Consider the following 14,599-nt stretch of genomic DNA (forward strand, 5'->3'; position numbering starts at 1 on the left):
CTTCGAGGACCCCGCTTTCCAGTTTATTCGAACAGGCACATTCTTGTATCACGGCAGGTTGCTGATGCCAAGTCTAAGACCGCGTATACGCATTCAATAGCCATATCTTTACTCACTACATCTACTTATCTACGATTTGACAGCATTACTGGACTCCTCTTTTAAGTTTAAAGATCGAGGCACGCCTTGTGTCAACGACTGGTCATGATGCGTGGAATCAGCGTAACCTCGATGGATGATGAATGTCTTGATTGTTGTCTTCTAACTTATCGAGGGAGCTGAAGGCTCCGTTGACGAGCCTTATATACGGCTCATGCTCAGGGGTAGCTGCTTCCCTCAACGGGTACTGCTTCCCTCAACGGGTCTCGTAGTTCCCTCACGGGAAACCCCGTGTCAGGTCAGCCCAAGCGTGGGAGTCACGATTGCCATGTCTGTCTTTACCTCTGAGGGCACGAACATCAACGTGCATCCTCCATATTTCAGGCTCGTTTGGACTTCATCTTCTCCAATCTCCTGCATCTTTTTACTATCTCGGGACATTCGTCACTTCTGTACCTGTCGCGGTACATCCACCCAGTTTTACCTTTGACAGTACACCTTCCTATCTCCCATCTTCTGTCCGCTCACCGAGACCAGCATGATCAATTGCTTGACTGGCACCGATCTCCAAGGTTTTTGTCTGTCGCTCCTTACCGCACACCGTGGTTCAGCATCTCGATCAATCTCTCGTTACGTACAACCATGTTCACAAGCACAGTCTGCTAAGACACCACCACCTGCATGACCACGCCGACACTAATCTCATCGAGATTGTGCTTTTCATAGAGGTTTGGATGCGACCTTGACGCAAAAACACGAAAAAAAATATGAGTGATCGTCGTGGACATTGTCTCATGAGGCCTTTCAAGAAATCGCTCTCACCTTGATTAGCTCGCTGTAAACCATCGAGCCGCAAGTTATGGTTATGGCTCCCTTCACCAAGATCCTCCCTCAAACCCCAGCACCTCGATCTTCAGGCCAGGCCCCGGAAGCCTCAAATCGCTAATCTTTATCCTATCTCGATCCTTCGAGACGAGATTTTCCCACACAGTATCCGTGAGTATTCTTCAATTTGCTCTTTCTGAAAGCAAAAAACTGCACAGTGTACAAGAACGTGTTTCCACTCCATTGATGGAGCCCGTTTTCTCGTCGAACTCAACGACAAAGCCAAGACCATGGATAAACCCACTCTCCACAGTTTAAAGTCCACACAGTTTCTACACTAAAGATCTTGTGAATTGATGACCCAGAATCAACACTATCGACGGCAACGCAAGGTCAGGGGCAGCGCATAAGTCTACGTAAGTCTCACTACAGCGCATGCTAATTTCCGGGCGGATGGAGTAGCGCCGGGGCCTGCATCGAACTCAGATCAGGATATCCGGATGGACTGAGGAGTTGCCTTTGCTACGTAGTGTGTAGTTGATTTTGGCGAGTCTTTGTTCACGTAGTACGTATTAGTGTAGACAGCCGAGAGCTAGATTCAGGCTCGAGGACCACAAAGATGTCAAGCGGAGGAAAAGTCTTTCCTCAAGCGAACGAAGGCTTTGGAATAAATATACATATGCTCCTCGACAACTGAGGGTCCTTTTCTGTATCGGCCCTCCGATCAGTTTCGGACTTAAAAAAAAAACGTCACCGGAGACATAGTATGACAACAACAGTCTCTCTCCCCCCACACACAAAGACACCCACAGCTCGCTGTGGATATCTTTCCAAATCAAAACCACCCGGCCACTTCCCTAACAGGCTACTTACCGACACACGCCATCCCACATCAACAAGGTCCAGGCCTGTCCTGCTGAGGAACTATCGGGGAGGGATGTGTTTCAAGGGTCTTCCCCCTTCAGCCCTTTTGACGTGGTCCCCTGAACCTAGATAGTGCACCTTGAACGGAACTTTAGCGTCGTACACTTCCATGGTTCTCCGTTTTCCGTCTGCAGAACCGCAGAACGAGTGGTCCATCTTGCTTTCAGTTCTCGTTTCTTGCCGTTTTCTCAACGTCTGTTGTATACAATCACCCGCGAAGTACCTATATTAACTTACAGAGTGCAAAGAAAAGAGACTCGAAGAAATTAGACCTTCGATCTGTTGGACGCACCAGAACTAGGCGGCCCTTCTCAAGGGAGAGGGAATCGAGGAATTGTTACCTCCCTTCCTCACGCGTTACTACTGCGAGCGCCACAGTTTTCCCATAACACCGGGACCTAACTTAGGCCATCCTTGCCAAACTGCTACACAAGTCTCACAAGTGGCATGTTGAATGGACACAACGCAGGACTGTGTGTTGACATGTCGACCTTACGTAAAGCATGCTTTAAACAGATATCATGTATTGGAAAACTTCATGATCATGGAGTCCAGGTCAGTTGCCGAAGCTGGAAATGCAAGCTTGTGTTTCAATGTATGTAGAAAGCCCAAAGACTTTGCCAATTTTTCCAACCATCCAGCACTACCTAGCACGATGGAGAAAGCAGGTACAGCTCAGACAAAAAGATGGCCAGATGTAGGTACGTACATGCCTTAGTAGCTAGTATGACTACCTCTAGCTACCATGTGTGTTTTGCACAGCTGTATCTCGAGAGACATCAGGACCTGCTCCGGAATTAAAAGCTGGAGATAGAATAGATACTGGGAACAGGTGCCGGGAAATGATCGTTACCCAGCCCAAGGTATCCGCTTTATCCCGGAAAGGTTGGCGAAGCCGAATATTCAGGGTATATATGATGTCTCTCGGGCATCAAGCGTGAAGGTGGTGGGATGAATCTCAACCCAGAAGAGGAAAGAACGATTTATGGCCTGAGAACATTAGAATCCCGGCATCCAGCGGTGTGTTGATTGCTGCCGGTTCATTGCTGTTCTTCAGCATTGTGATTACAGCATGCTCTTTCATTTTGGTTTATTCTGTTCAGTCGTTACATACCACCTCTTTGGTCACCTGTCTATTCACACTCTGGTTGATCAGAGTATGCAAATATGCCTTTTACGCTTCTCGCTTTCACGATTTCTCCCAGGATCACTTAGGTAGTTAGTTCAACGGACAAAGCTGGAGCTGACTAGATACTTTGCCTGTAAATACACAAGTAGTAGACCGGAAGCCCACTGATGCCTACATGTGCAGATATAATCTCATGCGAACATTGTTCTTAGCAGACTCACTCCCTTTCTTTGCTTCCCCACTCAATGGAAACCCCCCTCCAAGTTGCTCCAAGTTGCTCCAGGTTGTAGCAGAGTTTTTCCCTTCTTTGTGCGCACTCCCAATTATCAATATGCTTACATCCATCATCCATGTCACTTGTTTTCGACGGTCCAGTTAGATGCCCATCCGAGTTTTCTGCGCCCCATAGTATCTCTTTGGGCCCAAAACACCGGAGTGGCAGGCCGACTGTAGCGGTCTGAGTGAGTGAAGTTAGGTGATCCCATTTCCAAGAATGACCGAACGAAACAACGAAGGGATCTGTATTCGTTGAAGGTGAGAGATTGTACACAGAGCAGATACCTACCGCAGATAGTCCTCATCTATGTATGCCTCAACTATATCCGATCCGTTTCGTCTCATAGATCTCACTACCAATAACCCCAGGCACCTATAGACAGGGCGTGTACGCCATGTAACCGTCCTCGCCTTAATTTATCGTAGGTACTGAAGAACTCCCCCCCTCCCCCTCAACGTGATCCAACCCTCTCGTATGAATCCGAGCGTGTCTCGCATGTTCCTGACGGGACTACGGATAGATTCGGCGTAACCCACACACAGACATAGATAGGTAGAGCCACAAGAGCACACACATATGGTCCGCCTCCCGGTGCTTCCTCTAGCCTGCCTACCTAGGTACCTCGGGGGCCTTTCCTGCGAACCCGCGGACCTGCGTCTCAGAAGGGGGGCAAACTAACAGGTACGCTATACGCATCGTACATATGTACCTTATACGTGTCGTGACGAGCGTCGGCCAAGTGTTGCTTGTTGTTCCCCGGGATCTGGGTCTTTCTCCTCCCCCTTACATGCGACCCCTTTTTGCCTGCATATGTCCCCTCCCTCATCTTCGGTCCCTTTCTAAGAGGCCTTCCAAGGAATCTATCGCCATTTTTCTGATATCTGGGTACAACGGAAGAAGACAGAGGAGGAGTGCTATGAGTGGCTTCCAGGACTTGAGATACCCCATCTGAACCAGTCTTGAGTTTGACTGAAAGAGAGAGTGTGAGAGGTGATGTGAGTGGAAGGGCGGAGGACACTAAGGCACCTTGGCCCAAATGCATTGCTGAGAGGGGAGGAGGGGGTGGAACAGAAGGTGGACGTTGAAAGTGTGTTTTCTCAAAGTCCTGTAGACATACGTCAATGGAGGTACGGTACCATTTTCAGGTTCCTCTGGGTAACAAGAAGTCAGCAGTAACAGTATCTGGCACGCTTCGACTTATGGACCAACTTGATTATTGAATACGTTAGGCGTTGCGATGTTGTCTTGTTGTCGTTGTCTGCCTTGAACGTTGCCGTTGCCGCTCAAGGAGAGTTCGAAAGCAGCAAAGCAAGGAGTATCCCCGGGCCAGTCTGCCTCATAAGCATCAGGTGAGGTCAGGTTACTTTTTAAAAGTAGATTGAGCTTCCTGCACACTTTGATAATGGTTACCTACCTCACTGTGTAGCATTGTGCAGTATGTATGCCAATATCACAATGTTACCGTTGTCGGCAGTGTTACTACCCTAGGGTCTGATTGTCTTCCTTCTTGCCGGTCAATCTGGACGCCTTGAGTTTGTTGTACTGTGCAACGGCATGGCACATTGACATGTATGATGGTGTCAAAGAATGGCGCTGAAGCAAAGAATTCGAAAAGCAAAAACAAGGGGGAAGATTAAAAACAACCCCCCCCTCCCCCCCCCCCCCCCCCCAAAAAAAAAAAAAAAAAAAAAAAAAAAAAAGACGTAAAGCCAATAGGATAAAGCCATTCGTACCGTTTCAAGTCACCCCGTGGCCGTCCCGCCTCTCTTTCTAAGCTGTCTAAGCTACACAATCATCGTAGCCCTCAATTTTTTTTTTTTTTTTTCGAGATACGTGAGGAAACCTTACAAAAGAAAAGAGCAGAGATAAAAATAAAGTAAAACACCGTATCCCGTGCAGTGAGACCAGTGGGGGTTCTGCAGGTGACTTCACCAGCGCACCTACATGGTACTTTTTGCATGCTTCCTCCGAAGCCAATGAACAACATTACTGGCGCAATAACTCATCACTTTGTACCCTCTTCGGGTCCTCAGCTTGCGACCTAGCGATGTGATGACGCACGTGCTTTAGGCTCTACCCGTTTGTGCCGTTAGCGAGAGAAGTGCAAAAAGGAAACGGTTGAGGGGAAAAAACTGAACAAGACGGAGGAGAGAACTGAAATGTGCCCACCTGGGCCAGGCCTGAAACGAGGTCTTCAACTGTTTCGTTGATAATCTCACCCCGCATCATATTTTAGTAGCTGAGAGAGAGAGAGATTTCTGTTAGGCACCCCTCCCCAGCCTCCGTTGTCAAGCAGTTTCTCACAATTCCAACATCTCCACCTGCCCCAGCTTCATCTCCGTCCTTTTAACCAGGAATGTAAAGAAACAAACCGAGAGACCGGCCTCTTCGTCTTTCCTGACTATGATGGACGTCGAGGTCGGTGCTACTTCATCCGGTGCGGATCCTGGGGCTTCCTTTGCGCACCAGTCACATTTTTCCCAATCATCGGGCTCCCATCCCCCGCTCGTTACACGCTCGTCAATCGTGGTCCTCCTCTCGTCGCCGTGTCTTTTCCCACGACTACGGCCCCAACCTCTTCCGGACAACGGAGCGCTGCCCCGATTGCGGATCCAGATTACGGAACCCACTTGCGGTATATTGTGGATCACCGGATTGCGGGATTGCGGACTCTCCGCAAAAAAAGTTCGGCTCGTGGAGGGGATTCCCTGGCCTTCGTCTGTCTCTCTCCATCTCTCGTTTGCGGGCTTTTGGCAATAACGACGGACGAACCCCATCCACTTCCACTTCGGAGCAACGGTGCAATTTGCTACAGCATGCACGCTGTCGGCTCTCCTGCCCAATCTTCCAAGAGCTTCACAATCTCTTCCTCCACTGTGGTGACCTAGTCTCACTCCCAACTTCACAATCTCAACAACAAACTGCCGCGCTTGCTGTCCCATTTCCCACTTCACGATGCCGGCATCTTCCCGGTACAACCCCGCAGCCGGCCGACGAGGGACCGCCTCCGCGAGGCCTAGTCTCATCAGCTTGTCCGCATTTGAATCGCCTCTCTCCTCACACGCCCTTCACAGGTAAACGAATCTGCGAGTAAGGTCCGGTTATGTCGGCTTCGCTTCCCCCCTCCCCCCCCTTCTTCTTTTTTTTTTTTTTTTTTTTTTTTTTTTTTTTTTTTTTTTTCTTCTCGTCAGAGACCAGAAGCCAAGTAGGTACTCAGCATCGAGCCGTGCACATTTTTTTCCAGCTTGCCATCCGATTAGACATCACTTCCCGTATCTTTGATCTCCAGCGCAAGATCTCGTCGAGATCAATGCTCTGTCTTTGTGTCAGATGTGCCGCCGAGGGAGCACCAAGGAGGTTGGCTTAGTGTCTTAGCACCTGATCAGTTTGATACGTGGGTAGAACATCTGATCGACATTGCGATAGACGGCGGCGTAACGGTCGGTTCGGGCTCCCTAGTGCAGCGAACGTAGCTCCGAAGTGAACTGCAACCCAAAACCAGATCGCCGAACTTGCACTATGTAGATGTCGAATCGCCCACCATCGCTTATTTAAGTGTTCCATCACCACTTCGTCAGCAGAGTATATCGAGATCATCCTTTCGTACAGCAGTCAGGCTCTGCAGATGAGAATTGCGGCTCGCTTGCCCTCACATCTTGGCCCGGTCCATCTTGTCGTACTTCATGTCACTGGCGCTGTTGACATTATGGGCCCTTCACGGGAGGCGCCTCATTATAGGTACCGGCGTAATCATTTACGATTGTGCTCTGTCATCAGCCGGTCGAGCTTGTTGCAGGTAAATCGAAGTTGACCTTCTCACCACCTCAGGCAATGCTACCAACCCTTTGATGATGGTGGTGTGAGGGGCCTGGTCTTGCGCAACAGCGGATAGTACCAAGATTGTTGTATCCTTATCAAACACAGCCATCTCTCAAGGCTTTGGTGTGATAAGAATGGTATGGTATAATGCATCGCCTTGACATTTTGCGACGCTGTAGCATCACACATAGCAATTTGGTCGATATACCCATGCGGTTAAGTCTCAATGCCGATTTCGCATCTGGCTCTCCGCACAACATGCCCAAATGTCGTAAACGATGGAATCGCTTCTTCTCGCTTCCGGTTTGTTTTCTTTTGCGTTCGGGCATTTCCCCTCATTTTCGTACACTGCCATAAACGATTAGTCAAGGTTAATATGGTTTTTGTTATTGACAAGCAGTAACTGTCGTCAGGCAACGAGCGTCAAGCAACGTCTCCCCTGTCAGCTTTCGATATAAATGTATACGGTGCCCTAACGGACCCTCACATAATATGTAGCTGCCGCTGTAAAGCCTTCCGATAATGAAGCTAAAAGTAATAGAATGTGATGTTTGTAGTCGCAGGTACAACCGCACACAGCGCTCGCGACAGCACCGTCATGGACAGCTTCGCAGGAACCTTGCTCTCCTAAAGCTCCATATGCGAGGCGCCATCTCGAATGAAACCCACGATAGATTCGATGTCGCATAGTCCCTGTTTTGGTGATGCCCATACATATACATGTAAGACATGAACTAGTTGATGCTGTGCGTGGCGCGAGGATGGCGAACGAATCTTCAAAACCAAATCACAATGGTGGCGGCGCCGCATTCTGGGAAAGCTTGGTTTCGATGGATCCCGAGAGCAGCAGACGGAGTCGATCTCCACCTAAAACGGTGAGGAAAAAACAGCAGAACTCGAGTTTGTCCTTCAACTTTGAACTCACCTAGGTACGATAATACTAGTGTAGTAATCTTGTCTGGCATCTTCTCCACAGCTTTTTTTTTTTTTCGCATGCCCTCACTTTTCACTTTCTTGTCATTCCTGCCCCAGGTCCCCGCTGGTGCACCACTTTCATCACACTGCTCCGAAGAGTTGAGACTTGAGGCCCAAACCTAGACGCGCCATGAGTGGCTGGGGATTCTTGGGTGCTGACCTCGAATTCATGTGGCCTTCCCGAGACGTTGGCTTTTTTTTTTCTTTTTCTTTTTTTTTCTAAGCGCCGCTCGACAGCGCCAAGTTTGACAGAACCCGGCTTGTCAGATTGTTGGGTTGCGGCATTGATCGAAACAGGAATGCTGTGGTCCAGGCCCTGGAAACGACATCCGGGAACTTCGTTGTCGAATGTGAAATGAGCCCCACCGTAAATGCTCCTCAACATGGAGGCACGCCTAGGGGTCCGTTTTTGTGCGCCGAATGCGACTTCCGAACCCTGCAAACCACCCCGCCAACCATCACCACTACTTGTACAAAGTCGCTGTTAGGAGACGCAGGTCCAAGAGAAAAGGGTTAAGCGTCTTGTGGATGAAGAGGTAGGTGGGGCCGGGGTCTGAGCGCTCGAGCTTTGCGATTGAGTGGCTTCGTTCGTCGTTGAAGTCCGTAAGAGGCCTAGAGAAGCCAATATCCTCAGCAAAGGGCTACATTTTGGCAAAGGCCCCGAAATGGAAGGGTACCCAGAGACATTATTAGTTTCCGACACCCAATGTCACCTAGAAAGACTTACTGTATGTACAGCGCATTAGCGAAAGATATGCCCCGTGTCTGGACTTGCCGGGATAATCTAGCTGTTCTAGGGGCGATGTAACACCCCACGCCCTATTGACGCGATCTAGCGCTCACATTTAGCCTGACTGGGCAGGCAGGTAGGCCAAGGCACGGCGATTTTCAAGCTCTACCGAAGGTCAAGCTTCGGCGACGTATTCGTGCTCAGCAAAGGAACGTTGTCTGGATCGAGTATCATGATATTTGCTGCCGAAAAGCTACCTAGGCTCGAGCTGTAGTGTACGCATTTCTCGGATGCTTGTTGCTGTCGTGGGTTGGCTGGGGAGGCGCCATGCGGGGGCCGAGTTTGTTTTTGTGATTACTGTGTACACGTCGCCTGGAGGCTCACATCTGGGAGCGGTAACCGAACAGCCGAAACAGTGCGTTGGGGTGAAAAGCCGAATAGGAAGGAGGAAGGTTCCTGCTAGGAGCAAACGGTTAGCGAGGTCAATCTTCAACACCCCTATGGCCGAGATATGGACGGAGAAGGGGAACACTGTACGGATGCAAGCTTGAACCAGCCATGGTGATTCGGTGGAAAGGATTTTTCTCGAGGTAGTGCCGGGGGGGGTTTGTCCTTGTGTGGGCTTGATTGAAATTGAAGCAACTCGAATTGCAAGTGGTGATCAGAGAAGTGGAAGGCAAGGCATCCAAGGCAAAACGTTTCACCCGCCACTGAGCATACATGCTGTACCTGCCCATCCGATCCTTGCTATCTCCAAGAGACTTTTGCGAGTGGAAAGGTATCTAAGCTTAGTTGAAAAGCGTGTAATGGTCATGTCTCATTAATCGATGCTATTGTGGGAGAAGGACGAGTGAGGAAAGGAAAGTTGCAAGGTCAACAACGCCAAGACTTGAGGTCGCGGACTGGACTTGCCGTCAGCCTCGAGGTACTGTAGCCATGATGTATGTACCTACGTCGCTGTATGGACTCGCTGTCTCTGTAGTGTAGACAGGTACCTACCTATCTTCGGTTGTATTTTGGATGGAACAAAACAGGCAGAAGACAGCAGACAGCAGAGGCAGGCAGTGCCTGCAGCTCGGCCCGAACAGACTGCAACGTCTGTCCATTCAGTTCCATTTCTGTTGACTGAAATCCTTCAGCAGTGCAGTGAGGTTCACCTGCTTTCAAATATTATCATACAAGAGATGGGAGGTCAATATCAGTGTCCGCGTTGGGTTTGTAACTATGTAGGCATGGCTTCGTTTGGAAGACTCTTCTGAAAGCCACCATCAACGAAGCTACGGCCGAGGCCCCATGACGGGAAGGACATGCACGTCATGCTTCACAGCGGCTATGAACGCAAGATGGCCCTGCCGCTTTCGGCTGGCTTGCTTGATGCCGATTGTCAAGCCGTTCTCGTGATAATTAAATTCTGCTTCTTTGCGGGGCAGCCGATCCCGCCCACCTGCTCGCAGGTGTTGTAACTAAAATGTCGTGTAGCTGCGCTGCAATGGATGTCACTGCAAGATGCCGGTGCCCAAGTCATAAAAATGTCAAGTCAAGGGACTCTTGTCACTTCATCCGGAAACACAGGGACCTAAAAAGAAAGAAGGGGGAGGAGGAGGAGGGGCTGGGCTAGCTTGCCGGCAGTCTTGATTAGACCAAACATAAAGAGGTCCTGGCACCCTTCGGGGGTGAGGGGGGCTGCGGACGGTAGGGCCGGGGACGGGGACGGGACCAGGGCCAAAGGCAAAAGATTTGCCAGGGCAGGGGAACTAAACAAAAGCCGGACGATCTTGGATGAACTCCGGGTCCAGCGGGGCGATTACATAGAGCAGATAAGATGGGGACATCCGCATGCAGTGTATAAATCGTGTGCCCGTCTGACTTGCCGTTCTTCCTAGGTACTAATTTCTCCAAACTTCGAGATCCGGATTGATGGTCCATCCCAGCTTGGACCCAATTGCTGATTTCCAACACCCAACACTTTATTCTAGTATTCATATGCTGTTTACACCACCAATCATATCTACTCGATTATGCCATAACATTACAGCAGACAGACTAATAATAATGAGGGGTTTTGCACCATTGACGACCATCCCTGGAAACGGATACGTGGCCAGGATACCCCAGCCTACTTACACGACCATCACGTCACCTGAATCGACCGAGCCGGATAAAGTGACTGTGTACGATTCCAAACGGCCTGTGTGGAGCCAAGGTCCATGTCACCTCTGGCAACCCAGATTAGTGGTTAGGGTAAGGTGTTAGATTATATACACTAGTTCCGGGGGTCCAAGGGCCCGGTGAGAGGCCATCGCGTATAAAAGTGAAATGAGCGCTTCGAAAAAGGTGGTTTTGGCCTCTCGTTATCGTGGCTCAAAAGGATAACATTTGGTGAGGACTTCAGTTGTGGTTTGATGCCAAGCTTGGAGGTCTTGGCCGGGGCTATGAGAGCCAGCGATGGTATATCACTCCACATAGACCGTTTGGAATCGTACACAGTCGCTTTATCAGGCTCGGAATCGACTGATCAAAATCAAAGCTTGACTAAAACATCAGCCAAAAAGGGAATGGCTTTCATGGAGCGTGATCTCGACACTCTGCTTGTTGACATTTCCCCTTGCAGCCCTGTCAAACATGCCATGTAACACACCCCGTTGGTTGAGCGCCCCTATTCCTTTTGCTTTGAAGCATGATGGCTTGCAGTAGACCTGTTGTGTGACATGATGAGGCCCAGCCCTGGCCAGCAGGTTCCGAGCCCAGTCCAAACGGTCTTCTACCGACACGACATGTATTTTACTACGTGGTGGTCGGTTGGGCCTTGTATCCGTATCTGGTACTTCGTGCATTTCATCTCATGTCCCGATTAGGAAGCTTTCTAGCATTTGATTGGCCATCAAATCGACTTCTCCCAGCTCGTGATCGGCACAGCTTTGTGACGCCTCACCTGGATAAAGTACGGTGGCATGGATGGGGAGATAGCTTCCATCGAGGTGATGTCTCGGGTTGTGTTAAAATCAGATATCGCTGTTGTGGGAGCTTCCCCGTCGTTCTATCCAAATCTAATCATGGAATCTGTTCTACACCCCAATCTCCTCATGCCTCTGCCGCTCAACTCTCGAGAGCTCAGAAAATTATTATGAATCCTGCAAAACACACTTCCTCGTCTAACCTCATTGTGTCGAGGCGTAGACGAGATGAACCAAAAACAAGCGACCCCTCCCAGGGTGTCCGTCTATATCCCATAATGAACGTAAAAGAGATGAAATGGGGAAAAACAAGAAAGCCAAAATAACATGCACACTCATTCCCAGAACCGTCTCACCGAATGCTGTGAGTTCTGGTCGCCCATATTCCCAACCAGTCCCCGCCTCCGCATGCCTGCCAAACAGAAACCGAGAAGGGAGTCAAAAGCTCCCAGCAAACCCAAACGCTTTTGTGTATAACCGTATTCCAGGTTTTAAAAAGCGCCAGCAATAAACTCTGAAACCGATGGACAGGGACTGACCAATGCATCTTGTTCTGCCAGAAGCATTGCCCTCCACAACCTCCACCCTGCCCCTCCACCGACGGCTTCACAGAGAAAACACGATATTCATTCTCGTCATTCAGTCATTGAATTCGTATTCTGCATAAATCTGCCAGGCGACTCAATTGCTGCCCGGACCAAGCCCCCCAATGGTCTACCGCCTGAATCGGCGGCTGCTGTTGCTCTTAGCCATACGCACAGGTGCAGCATTGGAAGCAGCAGCAAGCCAATACCGTTAACCTTGCAGAGATGGGGGTGGAAGGTCCGTGGGTACAGCCGCAGTTCCGCCGTCGGTGTGCTCACAGGTGTTGTGCGAGACTGCGGTGCCGGTGGTAGTCAGGCGTCGACTCTGCGTGACACCGCCGGTCTTTCGAGAGCCTCTTAAAGGCTTCTCAGATAAGTCATCCAAGCCTGGTCCGGATGGTGTCAACATGGTCTGACTGCGAGGAGGCTTCTCTTGCAGACGGAACGTATTGTGCTCATCACCATCGGCGCGGCTTCCCCATGAAGTCTGTGAGGCGTCTTCAGTTAGTTTTGTCTGTCGCTTATGTATGCCGACATTTCGGAATGACTTACATGTTTAAGTGTAAAAAGAGCGTATAATTTGATGAGGCCATGGAAATATCCAAAGAGAATCGAAACAGGCAAATAGATAAGGTCTCGTGGGTTCTTGCGGAAGAGTCCAACCAGCTTGACGACCTTGGTGAAGCCAAACATGAACACGATCTCAGCCGCCAAAAGAGTGTACCGGTCGTTGACATCCCAGCCCTCGGTGGCCCACCAGCATGAACAGAGCAGGAGCGGGTCGACAACAAAGGCCAAGGACGTAAAAGTTGCGATGTGGAGAGCGTAAGTGCACCATGGTTGTTGACTGTTTATTGAAGAGTGTTAACGAGGAGGAACAGGGATTATGGGTGGATACGGGCGCCTATTGCAGGTGGGGAACAAGGTCGAGAATGGGGGCAGGGGTAATAAAAGTGGTGGTGCGCACAACACAGTCGTGCCGTGCACAGTGACCTAAAAGGGTATTGCTAGGGTTCGGTTGGGAGCGGCTCAACTCACGTAAGCACGTGTCTCTCGTGCACAAGACTGGTCCAGTTGCTTCTCCAGTTGCTTCTCGCCCAGCGGGAACACTGATACAGGAACTTGACGCTGGTTTCCAACGTCGTCTCGATCTCACACTCGGGCTCATACTGGATCCAGGTCTTCCACTGGTGCGCGACCAACCAGCGAGTAACATAGTTGTCGTCATCAGCGTTGAGGATGTACTTGCCCCATTTCTCGCTCTTGAAGCCACTAAGGAACGGATAGCCCTTGAGAATCCTCGAGCGGTAGGCACCGGTACGGCCAGACATGCAAGAAGTACCGCCGTCGATGTTGTGGGTGGCTGATATCTCAAAGTTGCGGCGCTCAATATACGCCGCCCCAAGCCAGTTGAAGATGCGGGTTGTGAGGTCGCCATCGATGCGCTTCACCCGCTGGCAGGTACCGACTCCGCCGATTTGATCGTCCTCAAATGGGGCAAGGAGCCACGGCATCAGTGTCGATGGCCACTCGACATCATCGTCAGCCATGACCGTTATTTCGGTTTCGACATGGTTATCCTCCAACGCCTTGCACACCTGCAGTCTTTTGTTTGCCTTGTCCACATGAAGGACTTCGATTTTTATGGGGTGGTCGCACGCCGGCTTCCTCAGCGTGGCCGCCATTGCTGTGAGCGCTTCATACTTGTTCCACGTGGTTACGAGTATGAGCTTGGCGGGCTTGCATGCTAGGATGCTTTCAAGCGAGGTCCGCAGTTCCTCGAATTGATTGTGGATTGTGGGAATAACGACAGTGACATCTGCCGAGGTGAACTTGGGATCCTTTTTCGGCTGCACGGACTTGTAGGTCCAGTGGCTGACACAGTGGACTAGAAGACGCACATAGCGATGAAGCCTGAGTGAAGCGGTTAGCTCGTAGGTTTGGGTGGGATTGGAATTGCACAAGTCAAGCATACCATATAACAATATGGAAATAAAACCAGAATTTGGCAGACCATATAAAGTCCAAGTTTGGTATTATAAAACCCATTAACTCAGCCATGCTGAAAAATCAATGCCCGATAAGGGATAAACCAAACGCGCACTGGATCTGCTCTACTCAAGGAACCCAGCCCGAAGATAGCACAGCCTGTGTAATCGGGAAGAGATGTCCAGAACAGATGGGAGCGGACAAGTGAACAATCTGTTGTTGACGTCCGAAATATGACACTAGAACGAAGGATCCGAAGAAAAAGCAAGACCGAAGGCGGGAGTTGCTGAATTG

At 50.1% G+C, this 14,599-nt stretch overlaps 3 protein-coding genes across 3 annotated transcripts; all 3 read right to left on the reverse strand.

Annotated features, from left to right (window-relative positions):
- Positions 1 to 2,425: 2,425 nt before the first annotated feature.
- On the reverse strand, positions 2,426 to 4,590 carry B0T23DRAFT_373974 (uncharacterized protein). The gene has a single exon (XM_062836830.1). The coding sequence runs from the start codon at positions 4,294 to 4,296 to the stop codon at positions 3,913 to 3,915; it is 384 nt and encodes a 127-aa protein (XP_062695558.1). The 5' UTR covers positions 4,297 to 4,590; the 3' UTR covers positions 2,426 to 3,912.
- An 849-nt stretch (positions 4,591 to 5,439) lies between these two features.
- On the reverse strand, positions 5,440 to 6,416 carry B0T23DRAFT_373975 (uncharacterized protein). Its single transcript, XM_062836831.1, has one exon. It carries the CDS (start codon positions 6,278 to 6,280, stop codon positions 5,555 to 5,557), a length of 726 nt encoding a protein of 241 aa, XP_062695559.1. The 5' UTR covers positions 6,281 to 6,416; the 3' UTR covers positions 5,440 to 5,554.
- Positions 6,417 to 12,527: 6,111 nt separating this feature from the next.
- On the reverse strand, positions 12,528 to 14,377 carry B0T23DRAFT_310864 (nucleotide-diphospho-sugar transferase; the record flags this gene model as incomplete). Its single annotated transcript, XM_062834615.1, has 4 exons — positions 12,528 to 12,803; positions 12,869 to 13,163; positions 13,355 to 14,230; positions 14,292 to 14,377. The coding sequence occupies 4 exons, from the start codon at positions 14,375 to 14,377 to the stop codon at positions 12,528 to 12,530; spliced, it is 1,533 nt and encodes a 510-aa protein (XP_062695560.1).
- Positions 14,378 to 14,599: the final 222 nt, after the last annotated feature.

Source organism: Neurospora hispaniola (assembly GCF_033458365.1).
Source record: "Neurospora hispaniola strain FGSC 10403 chromosome Unknown B0T23scaffold_2, whole genome shotgun sequence".
In the NCBI taxonomy this organism is placed as follows: domain Eukaryota; kingdom Fungi; phylum Ascomycota; class Sordariomycetes; order Sordariales; family Sordariaceae; genus Neurospora; species Neurospora hispaniola.